At 39.2% G+C, this 21,144-nt stretch overlaps 1 protein-coding gene across 3 annotated transcripts in view; it reads right to left on the bottom strand.

The window, feature by feature from the left end:
- The window catches only part of MAN2A1 (mannosidase alpha class 2A member 1), a 213,384-nt gene that overhangs the window by 145,121 nt on the left and 47,119 nt on the right, over positions 1–21,144 (bottom strand). For all 3 annotated transcript variants that reach the window (XM_061424531.1, XM_061424532.1, XM_061424533.1), the window contains exons 3-4: positions 19,547–19,691; positions 837–1,008 (exon numbers count right to left, since the gene is read on the bottom strand). In XM_061424531.1, coding sequence (XP_061280515.1) covers positions 837–1,008; positions 19,547–19,691 — 317 coding nt within the window. The remainder of the gene's footprint in view (positions 1–836; positions 1,009–19,546; positions 19,692–21,144) is intronic.

Below are 21,144 nucleotides of genomic sequence, written 5' to 3'. Positions count from 1 at the left end.
TCCCGGAAGCAGGGCAGGTGGCGGGAGCAGGGAGACAGCAGAGCAAAAGCCCCCATCACACCACATTAAAGAGTAAACCGGAAGGTTTATGAAAGGGAGCAGTAAAAACACTAAAGAGGGGGGGGAAAGATCTCCTCTTAGGCTAAGACTTGGGTATGACAGAAAAGCCAATATCAAGAAAACAGATTAATACATTAGACTACATAAAAACTTTTGAAGTCTATGTGTCAAACACTAAGAATTAAGAAGAAATTTAAAGCTTCAGAAAAAATAAGGATTCATATGTGTGCATAAGCACTCTTAGAAATCAGTAAGCAAAGTACAGGATCAAGCAGTTCACAGAAAGTTCTGCCTGCATACATGAGAAAACATGTAACACTATCACTAATCAAAATTTTATCACTAAGCAAATTTTCCAATACTTAAATTGATATGTTTTAGAAAAAAATTACATTGCAAATATGCAGAGAATTTCATCTGCTAATATGCAGAGAAATTGGTACATTTCTAAATGAAGAACACACTGAAACCACCTTTACAGGGATCACTTCGATTTATATGCTTCAAAAAAATCTTTAAAACATTAAGCCCCTTTGACGTAGTAATTCCATTGCAAGGACAAAGCTGGAACATAAGAATTTCAATGGAGAAGTTTCAGGTCACTTTTTCAGAAATGAACCAGAATCAAGGTAATAAAAGGATATGGAGAAATATTTTAAGTTTCATTTATAAAGCTAAGAATTTTCACCTTCTGAAAAGTCAACACATGTTTCACTGCAAAATTAATGTATTTAATATTACCTAATTTCAAAAAGCAATAGTTTTAAACAACAAACCTTTTAACAGCATCCTTCTTCTGAACATCTATAGCTTCCCACCACTTCGAAAGGTAAGAGATCTCAGACCATATAAATTTTCTCCGTGGGTCTTCTTTCAACTTGACAACCATATTATTAAAAATATACTGAGTCTTCTCTCTAAAGTAGTCATCAAAGGTCTTCAACCAACCTAAATTAAGACACAAATAATATCACAAAGGTCTGACGTAAACTCAGTCACACTCAATTGCATTTTGTATAACCTTAGGGGTTTCATTCATACAAAGACAACTAAAAATTTAGCAAATATTTTCAGTTAATGAAATTCCACTGAATGGACATGAGACTCAAAAAGCCACTAATACTGAAATGATAAAAAGACTTTGAAAACTGTACAAATTCAGATATCAGTGAGAAAAATGAGAAAGTTGAAAAACATTTATTCGTACTTAACAATTACAGTATCTAATTCAACTACTTATAATTTATCTCTAATTTAAGGAATTTTTTTTAATTAAAAAAACCCAAACAACATTAGCAAGTTGGACGTAATATTCTTTTAATACAGAATCAAAATTTTATTCTCTCTGCTGCTGCTGCTCGGTTGCTCAGGCCCGTCCAACTCTGTGACCCAGGGACCGCAGCCCACCAGGCTCCTCTGTCCGTGTGATTCTCCAGGCAAGAACACTGGCGTGGGCTGCCATGCCCTCCTCCAGGGGACCTTCTCAACCCAGGGCTTGAACTCTGGTCTCCTGCATTGCAGGCAGATTCTTGACCACTGAGCCACCAGTGAAGTCCATTTATTCTCTCATACCACATCTAAAATTTCTTCTTCATTAAGTACCCAAAACTAAGAAAAAGAAAATCACAAGTACAAACTATATCAAAAGCCTAGAAACAGAGCAATAAGGTAATTACAGAAATATTATGAATACTAACAAGAAGAATTCTGCCAAAAATAGCCATGAGTTCCCAAAAGGCTGCTCATTATTCTACTTTTTGGAAGAACAAATTGACAATAATCAAACAACAAATGTATACACATCCATATAAAGTTGTTTTCAAAAAAGAACTGCAACAACTCAGTTCTTTGCCTTTTCCTACTACTTCTCAAATATCCTGAAAATTTTATCTAAAGACATTTACAATTTGACTATTAAGAAACATTTTTAACAAGATCTATAGTTCCAAATGCAGCCCCATCCAGCCAAGTAATAAAGCAACACAACAAGAAGCTGAGGCAAAACACACACAGCCGTCAATCCCACCTAGTGGTGGGAGATAAAGTGTCCTCTGTGAGAGTCACCTCTTATCTGCGGCATCTTACAGGAAGGGGAGTTTCTATACAGACAGGCAAAACCGCTGTTCTATTGTTTCCAAGTCTCACACATGTGGGAGGTCTAAAACACAAAGGGTCCAGCAAGTTAGTTCTCTTGTCTGTCTACAATCAAGCGAATAGTCAACGCATACTGTATTTGCTGACAAATAACAAAAACTTGCAAGGGCTGAGCAGGCAATATACTCTTGACAATGCAAACATGAGATTCTAATGGGCGCTGCCACTATGACTGTATTTCTCCCTTTGGCTTTAACTGAAATCTATTCATTCTACAATTATTTATTGAGCACCCACAAAGTGAAGGGTATTGGAGCTATGAGCCAGATAGGATATAGTTTAAAATATTCTTTAAAGAACTTTCTTGATCTGGGACATTTTTAAGCTAGTTTGTCACCAAAGAACACTACCTGAATAATTCAACTTTTCCATGCTACAGCTACAGCACTTGATGACGTGGCTGCTGCTGCTGTTGTTATAACCATCATCAGCCTTTAACTCCAGTGTTCTTACCTGGAAAATCCCATGGACGGGGGAGCCTGGTGGGCTGCAGTCTATGGGGTCACTAAGAGTCGGACACGACTGAGCGACTTCACTTTTAACTTTTCACTTTCATTGGAGAAGGAGATGGCAACCCACTCCAGTGTTCTTGCCTGGAGAATCCCAGGGACCGGAGAGCCTGGTGGGCTGCTGTCTATGGGGTTACACAGAGTTGGACACGACTGAAGAGACTTAGCAGCAGCAGCAGCCTTTAACTACCCAAGCCCAGGACACACTACAGCACTTGATGACGTGGCTGCGGCTGCTGTTATTATTATAATCATCATCAGCCTTTAATTACCCTTTTCACATCTCTACAATCAAACCAGGTCAAAGGAGAAATAAAAGATATTCCTAACATCCAATTTTGAAAAGTATACAATTTATTTACAAATTAAATAAACTGCTCCACATCTTAAACATATTGGTTACCCAATACGTTAGCATAGAACTCATTCTATGTCCCTTTAATAGGCTGGATTTGTCCTCTTGAAATGCATACGCTGAAGTCCTAACAGCCAGTAACTTCAGAATATGACTGTATTTGGACATAATGTTGCCAAAGAGGGACTTCCCTGGTAGCTCAGAAGGTAAAGCGTCTGCCTGCAATGCAGGAGACCTTGGTTTGATCCCCAGGTCAGGAAGATTTTCTGGAGAAGGAAATGGCAACCCAGTCTAGTATTCTTGCCAGGAAAATTCCATGTACAGAGGAGCCTGGTAGGCTACAGTCCATGGGACTGGCAAAGAGTCGCACATGACTGAGCAACTTCCCTTGTCTCCAAAGAGATGATGAAGATAAAATGATGTCATGAGAATGGAGCCTAATCCAGTACAGGCATAACTTGCTTTATCGCGCTTTGCTTTATTTTGCTTCACAGATGTTGCATTTTTTATAAATACAAGGTTTGTGGCAACCCTCTGTCAAACAAATAGATCAGTGTCATCATTCCAACAGCATTTGCTCACTTTATGTGTCTGTCACATTTCAATAATTCTCCTATTTTAAAGTTTTTAACTGTGATCATATTTGTTACCATGAACTGTAAGCAGCGATCTTGATGTTACACCTGCAATTGCTCTGGGGCTCCACGAACCACACCTGTATAAGACAGTGAACTGAATGTTCTGACTGCTTTAAAGGCCATTCTTCATCGCCCCCTCTCCTCCAGCCTCCCTATTCCCTGAGACAAAATAAAATCGAAAGTAGATCAGTTAATAGCCCTACAATGACCTCTTAATGTTCAAGTGAAAGGAAGAGTCCCATGTCCCTCACTTTTAATCAGAAGCTAGAAATGATTAACCTTAGTAAAGAAGGTTTGTTGAAAGCCAAGATGGCCAAAAGCTAGATGAATTGCCCTGAAATAGCCACGCGATGAATGCAATGGAAAAGTTCTTAAAGGAAATGAAAACTGCTACTCCAATGAACACATGAACGATAAAAAGCTAAACAGCCCTATTGCTGATATGGAGAGTTTTGGTGCTCTGGATAGAAGATCAAACCAGTAACACATTCTCTTAAGTAAAAGCCAAACCTAGGCCAAGGCCTAACTCTCTCCAGTTCTGTGGTGGCTGAAAGAGTTGAGGAAGATAAAGAAGAAAAGTCTGAAGCTAGTAGAGGCTGGTTCATGAGGTTCAAAGAAAGAAGCCATCTCCGTAACATTCAAGTGCAACAGCAAGGGAAACAGCAAGTGCTAACGTAGGAGCTGCAGCAAGTTGTCCAGAAAAATCTAGCCAAGATCATGAACGAAGGTGGCTGCAGTAAACAAGACATTTGCAATGTAGATCAAAGAGCATTCTTTGGAGGAGATGCTATCTCAGACTTTGTTAGCTAGAAAAGAGAAATCAATGCCTGACTGCAAAGCCCCACAAGACAGGCTGACTTGTAAGGGGATAATGTAGCTGGTGACTTGAAGTTAAAGCCAGTGCTCATTTACCATTCCAAAACCTCAAGGGCCCTTCAGAATTATGCAAATCTATTCTGTCTGTGCTCTATAAATGGAAGAGCAAGCTTAGATAACAGCACGTATGTTTACCATAGGATGTACTGAATATTTTAAGCCCATTACTGAAATCTTCTACTCAGAAAATAAGATTCCTTTCAAAACAGTCCTGCTTCTCAGCGATGGTCAGCTGGTCACGCAGGATCTCTGATGAAGACACACAACAACGTTCACATTGGCTTTGGACCAAGTACTAATTTCGACTTTCAAGTCTTACGCTTTAAGAAATACCTTTCATAAGACTCTACAGCTGTCATAGATGGCGATTTCTCTGATGGGTCAGAGCCAAGTCAACTGAAAAACTTCTGGAAAAAACTGACCATTTTAGATGCCATTATTAACATCTGCAATTCATGGGAAGAGGTCAAAATATCAATGCAACAGGATTTTGGAACGTATTAACTCCAGTCTTCATGGATAATTTCAGGGGTTCAAGACTTTAGCAGAGGAAGTCACTGTAAATGTGGTGGAATTAACAGTGGAGCCCAAAAGGGATTTCCCTGGTGGTCCAGCGGTTAAGACTCCAGAAGACCCTTGAGAGTCCCTTGGACTGCAAGGAGATCAAACCAGTCAATTCTAAAGGAAACAACCCTGAATATTCATTGGAAGGACAGATGCTGAAGCTGCAGCTCCAATACTTTGGCCACCTGATGCAAACAGCCAACTCATTGGAAAAGACATTGATGCTGGGAAAGACTGAAGGCAGGAGGAGAAGGGGACGACAAAGGATGAGATGGTTGGGTTTTATCATCAACTCAATGGACATGAATTTGAGCAAACTCTGGGAGATGATGAAGGACAGGGAAGCCTGGCGTGCTGCAGTCCATGGGGTTGCAAGGAGTCAGACATGACTGAGCAACTGAACAACAAAGACACCACTTTCTACCTAAATTTTAACAAAAGTTAAAATTAATCCCAATTATTTGACTTATAAACTCAATTAAAGAAAAGAACTACTAACAGTGAAATGACTCTGAAATTAATTTTATAATAAAATACAAGCATAAGAGGCAAATTTAGAAGAAATAGTCTTTATGAAGTTTAATAAGTTAAAGGCTTTTTAAAAATACAACTACTTATTTTCATAGGTTATACTTTGTGATGAACTCAGGCCATTTCAAAGAATAGTTTATCAGGGGAGTGTTCATAGAGGAATCTCAGTGACTGATTAATCCATCTTGCCTTCAACACTTCATTCGCCCTTCAACAATCATGCAGACAATATGTCAAAGATATTTACGTGAGCTACAAGACAAGCTCAGAGATGTCAACTTAAAAGGCTTCCATAAAACTCATCTATAATAGATATGAATATCACTACAATGCAGCACAATTAATGTAGAATGAACAGAAAGATAGCCTCTTGCAGTTTTCAATACTGAGTAATATAACAGTAAATTAGCTTTTATTGCTCTTATACAATAGAGTAATCAAGTATTCCCTTTTACACTGAATTGACTCTTTCTTCTCTAAATTACTGTAAAACTTCAACTGTATATTAACATGAGACCAATCACAAAGATAGCATTTTAAAAAACTTGTATGGGATGAATTTTTGTGATATAAAATTACATTCCTATGTCGAGATTTAATAATCTTGGGACATTCAGATGCAAACTGATTTACTTAAATGGTCAATTCACAGCCTTTTTCTTTCCCTTGAATATACTTAGAAATTGAAACAGGGCTAGAACAGCATTAAGAATACCTTTCAATTTATCCTTTTTCATTCTAACAACACCATCACCCATAAAACAGCTAATCACTATTTTAAATAAGTGGGGAAATGTTAAAAACAAAGAGTACACAATTAGAAGTTGTATTCAGCCATAATTCCAAAGTCACTATCACTATTTTATCAGAAAAATTTTTAATTTCTAAAATATAAAAATAACACAGTTGAAAACTATTGCTTATTCTTCATCATAAATAAATACACACCTAATAACTGTTCACTAACAAAACACAATTTATTTTTTAAATTGTGGACTTGTGATCTAGCTTAAAGTCTGCAGGCTTTGTGGGATCTGAGGTCTGAGGAGCGCTTCATCTGTCTGGTAGAGGGCACATACAGGACCACCCAGGGGCCTGGGCAGGAGCGCCTGCCCTGCGCACTGGACCCCAGGGGTCTCCCTGCTCCTCCTCTGAGCCCACCCTTTCCACAAGACAAACCCACCAGGCAAAGGCCATGCCTACCCACTGGCTGTGTGGTGCCCTTCTCAGTCCCCGGGGCTTGGATATCCGCATCTGATCATCCCACAGCCAGCTTCTTGAGCCTCCCAGGGCCTCTACTAGGCCGCCCCTGCCAGGACAGATGAACTTGCAGGTGGCCACTAGCCTGGCAGTAGCCAGGAGGTGCAGTTTGCAGGGGTGTGGGAAGAGGGCTGGGGTGTCTGCAAGAAGCACCATCCTGGGTTCAGGCGGAGGCCGGGCTGCCCAGAGGCTAACGCTCCCCACAGCAGCAGCACAGCCAATGCGGAAGTGCAGCCCAGGCACTCTAAATCCTTACTTGGCCTTCCAGATCACTGAGCTATTATATCCTAAGGCAACAGGAAAAGATCTATTATTTAGCAATGTATTAGTTTGATTTATAACGTTTAAATGTTTAGACACAGTGTTTGAGGGCCTCCATGTACTTTTGCCCCAGGTCATGCAAGTTTTAGAAGTGAGCCTAGATAAACTCTGCAAGCTGAACTTCAAACAAGTCAATTCTCATGACTCTAGCACCTGGTACAGTCCACAACAGCAAAAGGTCAGTAAGTACTTGATAGATGAGTGAACTGTATGGCCAAAAGGACTGGAAAAAAATGCATGTGGAGTAAAAAATGCAAATTTACTACTTCAACTGAAAATTAAACCAAAGGTCAAAGACACCACATACTTTTAGCTCTATAACGTTCATGGTCCTGATACTGACCTAATAATCTTCGAACAATATCTCTAAGTTTCTATTTTATATTTATAAAGGATCTGTCAGCCCTAAGATGATTTAAAACACACACATCCGGAAGAAGGCATGCCCCTCAAATCATTGTTACACTGTTATGGTTTTAATTGCTACAATAATGACTTTTTAATGAGTACATTAATTCCACTCAAATAGGTACCAACTGTTAAGAAAACATAAAAAGATTCTGAGATATATCCAAATAATAAACACTGAAAAAAATCCAACATGCTTCAAGTAATTTCCATTTTAACATAATATTTTCAAATTGAAAAATATAAGTAGAGTTCATTAAAAAAGAAATCTCCTTTATTTTAGTAATTAAGTTATTCTATATTAACAAATGATTAACAAGTTTCTTACATCACTTGTCAAACCTTTCAATGTTCAACTGCAACATCCAATCCTACACACTTAAGGGGTTACAAACAACTTTAACTGATGTTACCATAACTCACATGCTGATTAATTTTAATTCCAATATTTCTAGTATAAAATAACCTTACTTTCCCCCCTGATAAACTGTGAAAGAGTTTTAATTAACTTTCTGTTCTGGTTTATTCATTCAAACACAATCCAAGCATCTAATAATGACAAAGCAATAAAGCTAAGTTCAATGAAAACATTTTACAGTGAAAATATAAACAAAATGCTGTGAGAATAAAGAAATGGTAAGTTCCTATTAGAAGAATGGAAGAGAGTTTCTTAGATTAGATGTCATTTGGTTAGAGAGAAAAGGGGGAAGCTCCAAACAGAGGCAAGAGGAGCGGGAAAAGACATTAAGCCAGGAAATGATGTATCAATTTCAGGGAGAAGAAGGCAGTTGGGTATGGCCTCACTGCACCTTACACAGTGGGAATATAGTAAGATACTGAATAAACAGAAGTGAGATCAGATCACTGAAAATCTAAACCATCCTTGCTTCTCATCAAAAACTTAGAAGGAAGTAAGTTAAGGTTTTCTGAGCTGGGTTTTCAAAACTATCTGTACTATGAGTGTAAAGTGAAAGAAAATGAAGTCACTCAGTCGTGTCGGACTCTTTGCGACCCCATGGACAGTAGCCTACCAGGCTCCGCTGTCCATGGGATTTTCCAGGCAAGAATACTGGAGTGGGCTGCCATTTCCTTCTCCAGGGGATCTTCCCAACCCAGGGATCGAACCCGGGTCTCCTCCATTGCAGACAGACGCTTTACCGTCTGAGCCACCAGGTAAAGAATAAACTAAAAGGTAAAACAGACCGTGTAGAGGCACGCTGGCTGTGACGGACTGCGCAGAAGTGCGGCCAAGAGGAGCTACCCCATGCCCGAGGTCAGGGGTGGCGGCCAAGACGAGCTACCCCATGCCCGAGGTCAGGGGTGGAGGCCAAGAAGAGCAACCCGATGTTCAAGGTCAGGAAGGGCAACCTCGTCCAAGGTAAGGAGCACAGGCTGCATTTTGCTGGAGCAGCCGTGAAGAGACACCCCACGATCAAGGTAAGAGAAACCCAAGTAAGACGGTAGGTGTTGCGAGAGGGCATCAGAGGGCAGACACACTGAAACCATACTCACAGAACACTAGCCAATCTGATCACATGGACCAAAGCCTTGTCTAACTCAATGAAACTAAGCTATGCCCTGTGGGGCCACCCAACATGGGCGGGTCATGGTGGAAAGGTCTGACAGAATGTGGTCCACTGGAGAAGGGAATGGCAAACCACTTCAGTGTTCTTGCCTTGAGAACCCATGAACAGTATGAAAAGGCAAAATAATAGGATACTGAAAGAGGAACTTCCCAAGTCAGTACATGCCCAACATGCTACTGGAGATCAGTGGAGAAATAACTCCAAAAAGAATGAAGGGATGGAATCAAAGCAAAAACAATACCCAGGTGTGGATGTGACTGGTGATAGAGGCAAAGTCCGATGGTATAAAGAACAATATTGCATAGGAACCTGGAATCTTAGGCATTTAATCAAAGCAAATTGGAAGTGGTCAAACAGGAGATGGCAAGAGTGAACGACAATATTCTAGGAATCAGCCAACTAAAATGGACGGGAATGGGTGAATATAACTCAGATGACCATTATATCTACTACTGTGGACAGCAATCCCTTAGAAGAAATGGAGTAGCCATCATGGTCAACAAAAGAAATGCAGTCTGAAATGCAGTACTTGGATGCAATCTCAAAAACAACAGAATGATCTCCATTCATTTCCAAGGCAAACCATTTAATATCACGGTGATCCAAGCTTATGCCCCAACCAGTAACGCTGAAGAAGCTGAAGTTGAAGGTTCTATGAAGACCTACAAGACCTTTTAGAACTAACACCCAAAAAAGATGTCCTTTTCCTTATAGGGGGCTGGAATGCAAAAGTAGGAAGTCAAGAAACACCTGGATTAACAGGCAAATTTGGCCTTGGAGTACGGAATGAAGCAGGGCAAAGGCTAATAGAGTGTTGCCAAGAGAACGCACTGGTCACAGCAAACACCCTCTTCCAACAACACAAGAGAAGACTCTACACAGGGACCTCACCATATGGTCAACACCGAAATCAGATTGATTATATTCTTTGCAGCCAAAGATGGAGAACTCTATGCTATGCTATGCTATGCTAAGTCATTTCAGTCGTGTCCAACTCTGTGTGACCCCATAGACAGCAGCCCACCAGGCTCCCCCTTCCCTGGGATTCTCCAGGCAAGAACACTGGAGTGGGTTGCCATTTCATTCTCCACTGCATGAAAGTGAAAAGTGAAAGTGAAGTCGCTCAGTTGTGTCTGACTCTTAGCGACCCCATGGACTGCAGTCTACCAGGCTCCTCTGTCCATGGGATTTTCCAGGCAAGAGGACTGGAGGGGAGAACTCTATACAGTCAGCAAAAACAAGACCGGGAGCTGACTGTGGTTCAGATCATGAACTCCTTATTGCCAAATTCAGACTGAAATTGAAGAAAGTAGGGAAAATCATTAGACCATTCAGGTATGACCTAAATCAAATCCCTTGAGTATACAGTGGAAGTGAGAAATAGATTTAAGGGACTAGATCTGATAGACAGAGTACCTGGTGAACTATGGACGGAGGTTCGTGACATTGTACAGGAGACAGGGATCAAGCCATTCCCATGGAAAAGAAATGCAAAAAAGCAAAATGGCTGTCTGGGGAGGCCTTACAAATAGCTGTGAAAGGAAGCAAAGCAAAAAGCAAAGGAGAAAAGGAAAGATATAAGCATATGAATGCAGAGCTCCAGAGAACAGCAAGGAGAGATAAGAAAGCCTTCCTCAGTGATCAATGCAAAGAAATAGAGGAAAACAACAGAATGGGAAAGACTAGAGATCTCTTCAAGAAAATTAGAGATACCAAGGGAACATTTCATGCAAAGATGGGCTTGATAAAGGACAGAAATGGTATGGACCTAACAGTAGCAAAAGATATTAAAAAGAGGTGGCAAGAATACACAGAAGAACTGTACAAAAAAGATCTTCACGACTCGGATAATCACGATGATGTGATCACTGACCTAGAGCCAGACATCCTGGAATGTGAAGTCAAGGGGGCCTTAGAAAGCATCACGATGAACAAAGCTAGTGGAGGTGATGGAATCCCAGATAAGCTGTTTCAAATCCTGAAAGATGATGCTGTGAAAGTGCTGCGCTCAATATGCCAGCAAATTTGGAAAACTCAGCAGTGGCCACAGGACTGGAAAAGGTCAGTTTTCATTCCAATCCCAAAGGCAATGCCAAAGAATGCTTAAACTACCGTACAATTGCACTCATCTCACACGCTAGTAAAGTCATGCTCAAAATTCTCCAAGCCAGGCTTCAGCAATACGTGAACCGTGAACTTCCTGATGTTCAAGCTGGTATTAGAAAAGGCAGAAGAACCAGAGATCAAATTGCCAACATCTGCTGGATCATGGAAAAAGCAACAGAGTTCCAGAAAAACATCTATTTCTGCTTTGCTGACTATGCCAAAGCCTTTGACTGTGTAGATCACAATAAACTGTGGAAAATTCTTCAAGAGATGGGAATACCAGACCACCTGACCTGCCTCTTGAGAAACCTATATGCAGGTCAGGAAGCAATAGTTAGAACTGGACATGGAACAATAGACTGGTTCCAAACAGGAAAAGGAGTACGTCAAGGCTGTATATTGTCACCCTACTTATTTAACTTCTATGCAGAGTAAATCATGAGAAACGCTGGGCTGGAAAAAGCACAAGCTGGAATCAAGATTGTTGGGAGAAATATCAATAACCTCAGCTATGCAGATGACACCATCCTTATTGCAGAAAGTGAAGAAGGACTAAAGAGCCTCTTGATGAAAGTGAAAGAGAAGAGTGAAAAAGTTGGCTTAAAACTCAACTTTCAGAAAACTAAGATCATGGCATTCAGTCCCATCACTTCATGGGAAATAGATGGAGAAACAGTGGAAACAGTAGCTGACTTTATTTTTCTGGGCTCCAAAACCACTGCAGATGGCGACTGCAGCCATGAAATTAAAAGACGCCTACACCTTGGAAGGAAAGTTATGACCAACCTAGATAGCATATTGAAAAGCAGAAACATTACTTTGCCAACAAAGGTCCGTCTAGCCAAGGCTATGGTTTTTCCAGTGGTCATGTATGGATGTGAGAGTTGGACTGTGAAGAAAGCTGAGCACTGAAGAATTGATGTTTTTGAACTGTGGTGCTGGAGAAGACTCTTGAGAGTCCCTTGGACTGCAAGGAGATCCAACCAGTCTATCCTAAATGAGACCAGTCCTGGATGTTCATTGGAAGGACTGATGTTGAGCCTGAAACTCCAATACTTTGGCCACCTCATGCGAAGAGTTGACTCATTGGAAAAGACCCTGATGCTGGGAGCGATTGGGGGCAGGAGGAGAAGGGGACAACAGAGGATGAGATGGCTGGATGGTATCACCAACTCTATGCACAAGAGTTTGGGTGAAGTCTGGGAGTTGGTAATGGACAGGGAGGCCTGGCGTGCTGCGATTCATGGGGTCGCAAAGAGTCAGACACGACTGAGCAAATGAACTGAACTGAACAAGGTAAAAATAGGAGATAAACAAGACATGAGGCCAGTGCAATTATTCTGCTAAATATGGTGATGGATCTCAGTGGAAACAAATACAGGGAAATAGAGGCCAAGAAGGCACAGTGAAGGGAATTGAGTAAATTTTCAGCAGAGAGTAGAAGCAGAGTCAAAAATGAAGATGAGTCTTTGAAAACTTAGAAACCTGCTGATTCCTCTAAATGCTTTTGAACTCAGATATCCAAAAGAACCCAACCTTTTTGCCAGGTGATTCAGTATCATCTAATAGTTTTTAAAACATATCAGCTTCACTTCCATTAACTTGTTTGAGATACAGCATTTTTTTTAACCTATGTAAGATATTGTCACTTGAAATTCTATCTAGCACCACAAGAATCCATTTGCATTACAATCAGGACAGCTGGATTTGGTTCACACTGCAGCTGTATAATGACCAAATGTGACCTCTTTCTGTATTGCTTTTCTAAATGCCCTTTAAAAGACCTGCATACCTTGATACCTGACACCTGCAATTGTAAGATCACCCTCCAAAATATTTTCTAAATCTGTGCTTCCCTGTGTTACTTCCCTCCCGTGTTAAGAATTTCATCCCTGAGTATTTATCTGAACCAAATGAGGATACTTCCAGACTAGTAAGTCGTGTCCAAACAAAGTTTGGTCAGTTGAAATATTGAAAAGTATCTATGAGAGACATGCATATTCCTTTGGGGGCATTACTCTTAGGATATGTGAGGAGTCTACTAACTTAGCCTTATGAGCAAGCCAATACTGGGCAAATTATCAAAGTTTCTAGAAGAAATCATTTAAAAGCTGGAAAATACTGCTTCTCAATCACGTTCCAATCGTACAATATGTAGCAATGAGAAGAACCACTCACCATTTCATGTACTAATGCAGTATTTAAGGACTAAGCCATCTGTCTCAGTAAGGACAGAAGAAAAGAAAAGGATAGCGTACAGTGTAGTGAGGTGTCTACTTTAGCAGCGGTCACTAAGATGTTTTATACGATTAATATGAAAGTAGATGACATTTGGCTTAGAAAACCTTAAAGACATTCTTCCTAGAAGCTCTTTGTGTGGTTTTACAAGCATTACCTGCAAGAGGCAATATTAAAAGTAGTTATGGATTTTGATTCCAGACCCAGATGACTCGGGTTCACACCCAGCCCTGCCACAGACCCAGCACTCATCCTCTGTTCTGTCTCAGTTTGTTTTGTTTTTTCATCTGTGAAATGAAGGTGAAAACACGATTTTTATCATAAAGTCGCTGACAGGATGGATGGATTCAAAACATGGCTCAGACAGTAAAGCATCTGCCTGCAGTGCAGGAGATCTGGGTTCATCCCTGGGTCAGGGAAGATTCCCGGAGCAGGAAATGGCAACCCACTCCAGTAGACTTGCCTGGAGAATCCCATGGACAGAGGAGCCTAGAGGGCTACAGCGCATGGGGTCACAAGAGTCAGACACGACTCACACACGCACACGCACACACACACACAATACCTAGAACAGTGCCTGGAACACGGTAAGTTTCCACTGTACCAGCAGTTAGTTGTATAGCCAGCACAGTGGTGAGCTCTGAAGCACCCAGGATTGAAGACAGACAAAAGTAATCAAAATAGGGTAACTGGAAGATGTTTAATGATTACCTACATTTCAGGCGCTACTTGACATTTGTGCTCCTAAGGAATACAGTCTAGTGAGAGCCCAATCAGACTTTTTTCCCTCTAAAAAGGAATATCAATATACCAATTCTAGAGATCTCTTAAAAACAAGTGCCAAAATTTTTTAACATTTAAGAGTGCCAGATAAAATACAGGATGACAGGTTAAATTTGAGCTTCAGATAAATAATAAATGTTTAGTGTAAGTGTGTACCATATGATATTTGCAGCACATGTAAAAAAGTATACATTGTTTATAGGAAGTTAAAATGTAAATGAGCAGCCTGTTGTTGTTTTCTTTTTTCCCCAGCTAAATCTGGCAACTCTATTAACAAACCAAAGTTCAGATAAATGTGCTAAATTAGCCAATGCCCATAAAGCAAGAAGAAAAGAAATACCAGCGTCATTTGAACTAAACAAAGTATCCTAAGAGACAGTATAGTAAATGGAAAGAATATGGGGCTTAGCATCAGGCAAATCTGAGCTCCAATTCACCATCCTCGGCCACTTTATAACTGTTTAACTTTGAAAAAACAACTACACTTACTCTAGCCCCACTGTCCTCTCCTGGTAAATGGGATTTGAATTTACCACTTTTCAGGATTGCAGGACAGGTTACACTAAATAACGCACACCCAACACTCCCTGAGGCCACACAGGCAATGAAGGTCACAGTGTCTTAGCTCCAGAAACTCAAATTTCCTGTACAGTAGCCAAAACCAAAGACTCACTTTACCCCACAGAAACTAACCAGAAAAACATATGCAGTCCCCACTGTTGCCACAGACAAAGCTCGCCTTCTCCCGACTGCCTCCTTCCACCTGGCGGTCTCCTCCGGCAGCCTGAGCTCTGTCCCCACGGCCTTTCGCCTGCACGGACGTTCACTCACCCATGCAGAACCAGAAATGTTCTCTCCGGACTGTGCTTAACAGTATTTGAACAGAAGAGCTGGGAAATAACATTCCCCCTGTGACGTCCTCACATTTCTCTTTTCCACTGACTTTTTAAGAATAAGGATACATAAGCAAACTCATTTCAAATTATATAATACAAAATGCAAAAATTGTTCTCTTAATTTTCAAAAAAAAAGGCTGAAAATCCTAAACACTCTTGAGTCAAAAATTCTGCAAAAGAACTGAAAACTCATGAAAAAATTATTTTCCAATGTGACTCTTGGGCCCAGATCTTCCTTCTGTTTTGGAGTCACACCACATGGGGGGATTATTTTCTAATGTTCATTTTACAAATTGCTTGACTAACAATATGCTGTCCAATTTTTCATTTAGTATACCTTATCTTCTCTCTACACACTTTTTTCCTTGGAAGGAAAATTAACTATTTCCACAGTTAACTAGCAGGAAGCAAAGAATTAAGATTGTAGATATAAAGGTGCTGTAATGGTGTTTTAATCAGCTTATTAAATACAACATGAACATGTATCAATCAACTAACATTTAATTTCATGGTCTATGATTCAAAACTTTTCAAAAGCGTAACAGTACACAATTATCAGCATTTACTTAATTTCTTTCCAAGTTTGTTTTAACTCATGTAAACCATATAAAATATTACATGATAATGGTTACATGTCCTTATGTACTAGAAAAAGACATAGTTAGAAATTTTATTAATATATAAATATAATTTGAAATGTACCTTTTCAATTCAACCCAAAAAGAAAAATATCTCCACACACAAAAATGCAGGAACATAATTTTTTAAGTATGGTGACTTAATATAGGAATTTCCTAAAAATTTATTTCAAATATTTCTAGCCCCAACAGACAAAACTCCACTGATGAAATCAACTACTGGGCTAAAGTTTGTTTTAAATTGTTGCTGCAGAAAAGGAAAAGCTCTCTATAAATTTCACTTACAAGTAAACTGCACGTTCATTTAGGAGTATTATACAAATATTTCCTGTCACAGAGTGAATTTTAACTTGGAATGTGTGTGTACATACTCATCTCTTTTCCTCTACTGAAGAGTGGTTTTTCATGATCTGAATGATTCCATTTTTTACAGAATAATTTAGTTATCTAAATTCTATTTTTGTTAAGGAGCAATGAAAATTAAGTCAGGAGGTTCTTTTCTCTAGCATTTTGCTTGATAGCAAAAAATTGCTTTAGTTTTAAAAGGTCTGTTTCTGACCATTACTTTTGACTCAAGTGGAGAAGGGCCTGAGGGTAAAGGTTATTAACCTCTTTCACTAAGACAAAAAGATTCAACTGTGGTTGCTAGGATACCAACAGACAGATTCATTTATTACTCAGGGACAATTATTCAGAATGCCTTCTCACAGAACAACACACTAACTGCAACAGGAAGCTTAATGCAAACAAAGTTTAAAAGGCAGAGACAGTCCCTGCCCTTTAAGAGCTTAACATTATTTGTTATTGGTATTCAAAATTATACAGTGCACTTTAAAGAAGCTATTTTTTAAAGGAATGGAAATAAGTAGACAACAAGAAAGAGGGCAGTTAAGAGTATAGGCCAAAGAGTAAGTCAGCTGTTCCATATTCCTTTGTTCATTAGCTTATTTAACTGATTCAGTCTGTACTATGTGCTGGTTACTGTTTGAGTATTAACAACCCAGTGGTTAATAAGACAAAGTTCAAGCCCTCATTGAGCTTACACTCCAGTAAGAAGACCAATAAAAAGTTTGTATCTGTGCTGATACGCAAGCATGAAGTGTGTGTGTGTACACAGTGCGAAAAAGTTGTGAGGGGCATGGAGGCAAGTTAGTGAAGGCTTTACACATATTTAGCGAAGACTATACGCCAACTGTTGGGCTAGGCAATGAGGACAGCATGTAACAAGAGACCCATGTTCTCTGCCGCTCTGCCGATCCAGGTAAACCAACAGGGAAGTACTCTGGTGCCACTTACTGCCTGTGTAACCTTGGCAAGTTGGTATCACCTTCATCATGAATAGTGGCACTAACCTTCCAAAGTTATTGTCAGCATTAGCTGTTTATAAAACATCTGGCACACTGCCTGGTAAACTACAAATTTTATTATTTCAGTTAAGAGCCCATGTTACAGAATAACAAGAAATGAGATCAGTGGAAATTGAGGATGGCAGAAAAGAGGAAAGGATAATAAAGGTCTCTAAAAAATAAAAAAGGAAGGAGAGTTGTGTTCACATGAGGAGGTCTTGTGAAACACACTGGTTAAGTGTATTTATAAACCTATAAGGAATTCCTTGGAACTCCTATTATGGATTTGGAATTATGGAAACATAATGGAATCACATCACAAACCCAATTAAGTGATAAGAATTAAACTAAGATTGGCAGGGAAAAGAAGAGGAGAGAACTATATAAATAATAAAACCAGCTTGGCCACTATCTCACTCAATGAAGGGATATTTCAGAGTAAATGAGATTTATAGGGGAAAAAAAAAAAAACCTGCCATCCTACGGTCTCAGATCCCGTACGTGAAGTGTGAGCACCTCACTTGAGTGAGTGAATCCAAATATAAATGAAGATAGTATGTCTTTCATATGTATCTCCTAAATGCAAATGTACTATTTAATCTGGTGCTCACGTGGGTAAATAAACAGCAAAATAAATTTCGATTAGGTATGATTTTCATCACCTTCTACATTTACTTTATAACTCAATCTCACTTACAATGCTGCTCCACCTACACGACCTCCATTTCATAGATAGACAAATAAACAAGCCCCAGGACAGCTGGAGGTCTGCCTCACGCAGGCTGGCCCCGAATCTCGCTCGGCAGCCCTACATGGTGAAGGTTTTCTTGCATGCTCAGCCGCTCAGTCGTGTCTGACTTTTTGTGACCCTTGGTACTGTAGCCCGCCAGGCTCCTCTGTCCACGGGATTTTTCAGGCAAGAATACTGGAGTGGGTTGCCATTTCCTTCTCCAGGGGATCTTCCCAACTGAGGGATAGAACCTTTGTCTCCTGCATTGCAGGCAGATTCTTTACCTGCTGAGGTGACGACTTAAAACACATAAGAGGAAACATCAATGAGACAAATAGAGCTAGATGAAGACATTAAGACCAAAGACAAGGAAACCAAATCAGAAGCTGATGTGTAGTAACTGCTCATCACAAATTTTCAGAATATTGATTTCATATATATATAGTCCTTCTTCTCATACTAAATACTGAAGTACACTAGAGATTCGAACGCTTCAGCACCCAAGCTCTGTCTTGGAGACTATCTTTCACAGCTAAAAGCAGCATGCGTGGGCAAACACACACAGGCAGGGCTTCACCAAAGCATGCGTCCAGACGTAAAGCAACAAGCTCTACTGTCTGAGAAAGAAACACATAAAAATAAACTAGTGGAAAAGAATATGACAAAATCAAATGTTGAGAGCAAAAACATACAAAGTAGTAAATGAATATGGTGCCTCTGATAGTAACAATGAAATTGAGAAAAATAAAAAACAGAAGCACAGGTAAGTCAGTCCTTCAAAAGTCTTTGGAAGTACATTCCAAAAAATCCTGCAACTTAATTCATGGGTCATTTACTCATTACCTGTGTCTTCACACTAATAAAGATAAACATTGAGTTACATTTCCCATTATCATTTTAGCAACTTTCCTTTACCTGGGGTGGAAAAATCTCTGGCCCCAGTAAATACCACAAGGTGTCACATGAACAAATATCAGCATTAATGGCAATGACAGCAGTTATTCTTGCGCAGTGCAACATGCCTTGAATCTTTCACTCTATGAAGTGAACACTTTATCCTGTCTCTACCTGGGAAAAAACTTACTCTGGCCTAAAGTTGTCTAACACTGTTGGGGTTGGGACTCACACTCATGCATGCTTGAAACCAAGGCTCTTAACCACTTTATGCTGTTTCTATATTTTAAAGATACAAACCTTACCATGAGCATTCTGAATTTTCTAATGCAGAGTTTATGGACATGAAATAATTCTCTCACACAATATTTAAGAAGTAACTAAAATGAACTATCACTACCTTATATGCATGTAACTTTTCATCTCCCAAAGCTGAGACCTTCTTGTGTTTATTCTTATTTGATACTGCACAAGTATTATCCTTGAGTGGCCCATAAACTGATAAAATGAGAACACTGTAACATACAAAATATGTTAAAAGTCAGAGAATAACATCCCCAAAATTTGAAAAGTAGGTTTACCTGATTCTCATTAAAATACTTTGGGCCTACAAGGACTTAATAACTTCCAGATTTTTGAAGTGCAGATTTTACCTGGGTCATTATGGGAGTGAGGCACTACAAAGACTTGAAGGGGCTTAGTGTCCCATTCATCAGGTTTATAAGTGATGTCAAATCCTTGCTTCCAAACTCCACCATCGGGATTGTCAAAAGGAATTAGACTGTAAACATCCAACATCTACAATAGAAAGACAAAAGAAGTTAAGTTTAATCATGTATGCATGTGTGTTAGTAAGTCGTGTCCAGCTCTTTATGACCCCATGGACTGTAGTTTGGCAGGCTCCTCTGTCCATGGAATTCTCCAGGCAAGATTACTGGAGTGGGTTGCTGTTCCCTTCTCCAGTTAATCATGTATAACCATTATTAATTTAAACTTCATGTTGGGAATATTTGCTCAAAACTACTTGTTGCTGTACTCTGTATATATATTAAAAAAAAATGAAACTATTTCTGTAGACCTTAACTAAAGAGGTTAAGGCAGAACACACTTAACCATCATTCAGAGAGTTAAAATAAAGGTTAATATTGTGCTCCATAATAAACCTGATAAATAACCCCGTTCTTCTTTTGTTCCTAATATAAAATAATTTCATTCAATTCCTCTTCCCCTACTTTACTTCCAATACAATTTAATAGAAAAGGATGGGAACTGAAGAGCTAACAAAAAATTTCATTATGATCAAATATTTTTAGCATTTTCAAACAAAGTACTGAAAATTATTTTATAATTTGTCTTTATTTTATAACCAATCTCCTATATTTTAAATTCTATATCTGAATGGAAATGGATCTATAGATATTCTTTAATTTAGCTTATGTATGTTTACCTTTTTTATCCTAAAAATAAAACTATAACAGGGTTAGCTAGGTTTAAAATAATTTTTTTTTAATTGAGATTTAGCTTTTAAGTGTTCAAATGTTTGCTAAGTTCCAAAGTAGTATTTCTTCTAAATAATAATCCATTTGGGGAAAAAAGAGAAAAAAATATTAATGTTTGCTAAGTTTGCTAAGTTCCAAAGTAGTATTTCTTCTAAATAATAATCCATTTGGGGAAAAAAGAGAAAAAAATATTACAAGAAAACAAAGTCAAACAAACCTAAAGACTTATTTTTCATACTCCCTGTGATACTAAGTATGACAAAGAACACAACCCTCCTTTGGTAAAATTTAAACTACTTGAGAAATTACATCCTAATTAATACATAAATTGGTTACAAAACAGTTTTTTAAGATAACAAGCAAATTATACGAAAGTGAACACAAAATATTTTAAGAAAATAACATACCTTTTACTTGGAAACTTACAATATAAATAAAATGTCCCAAAGATAAGAAGGGCTGTCTGTGAAGCAGCAGGAAGAGGAGACAGAACAGCTGCCACTGGCCCTGCGGATCCTTCTCAGGCCCTGCAGCTCCCAGGACCCTGCTGCCTCGCTCTGCCTGAGCTCCATGACTGCTCTGCAACTCCTTTCTAGCCGGCCCAGATTTAGGACCACCCCTAAAAAGATTTTACTGTTTCCCTTTAAAGGTACTTAATTAAAACCTAAACACAGCCAAGCCTCAGAGAAACAGATACCCCTTCAAAGCCCAGGATCTTGATCCTATCCGAACCTGGCCACACACTAGCCGAT

The sequence above is a fragment of the Bos javanicus genome, chromosome 7 (genome assembly GCF_032452875.1).
Source record: "Bos javanicus breed banteng chromosome 7, ARS-OSU_banteng_1.0, whole genome shotgun sequence".
NCBI lineage: Eukaryota > Metazoa > Chordata > Mammalia > Artiodactyla > Bovidae > Bos > Bos javanicus.
Note: the sequence above shows the minus strand (reverse complement) of the source record. Positions and strands in the feature narration are given on the sequence as shown.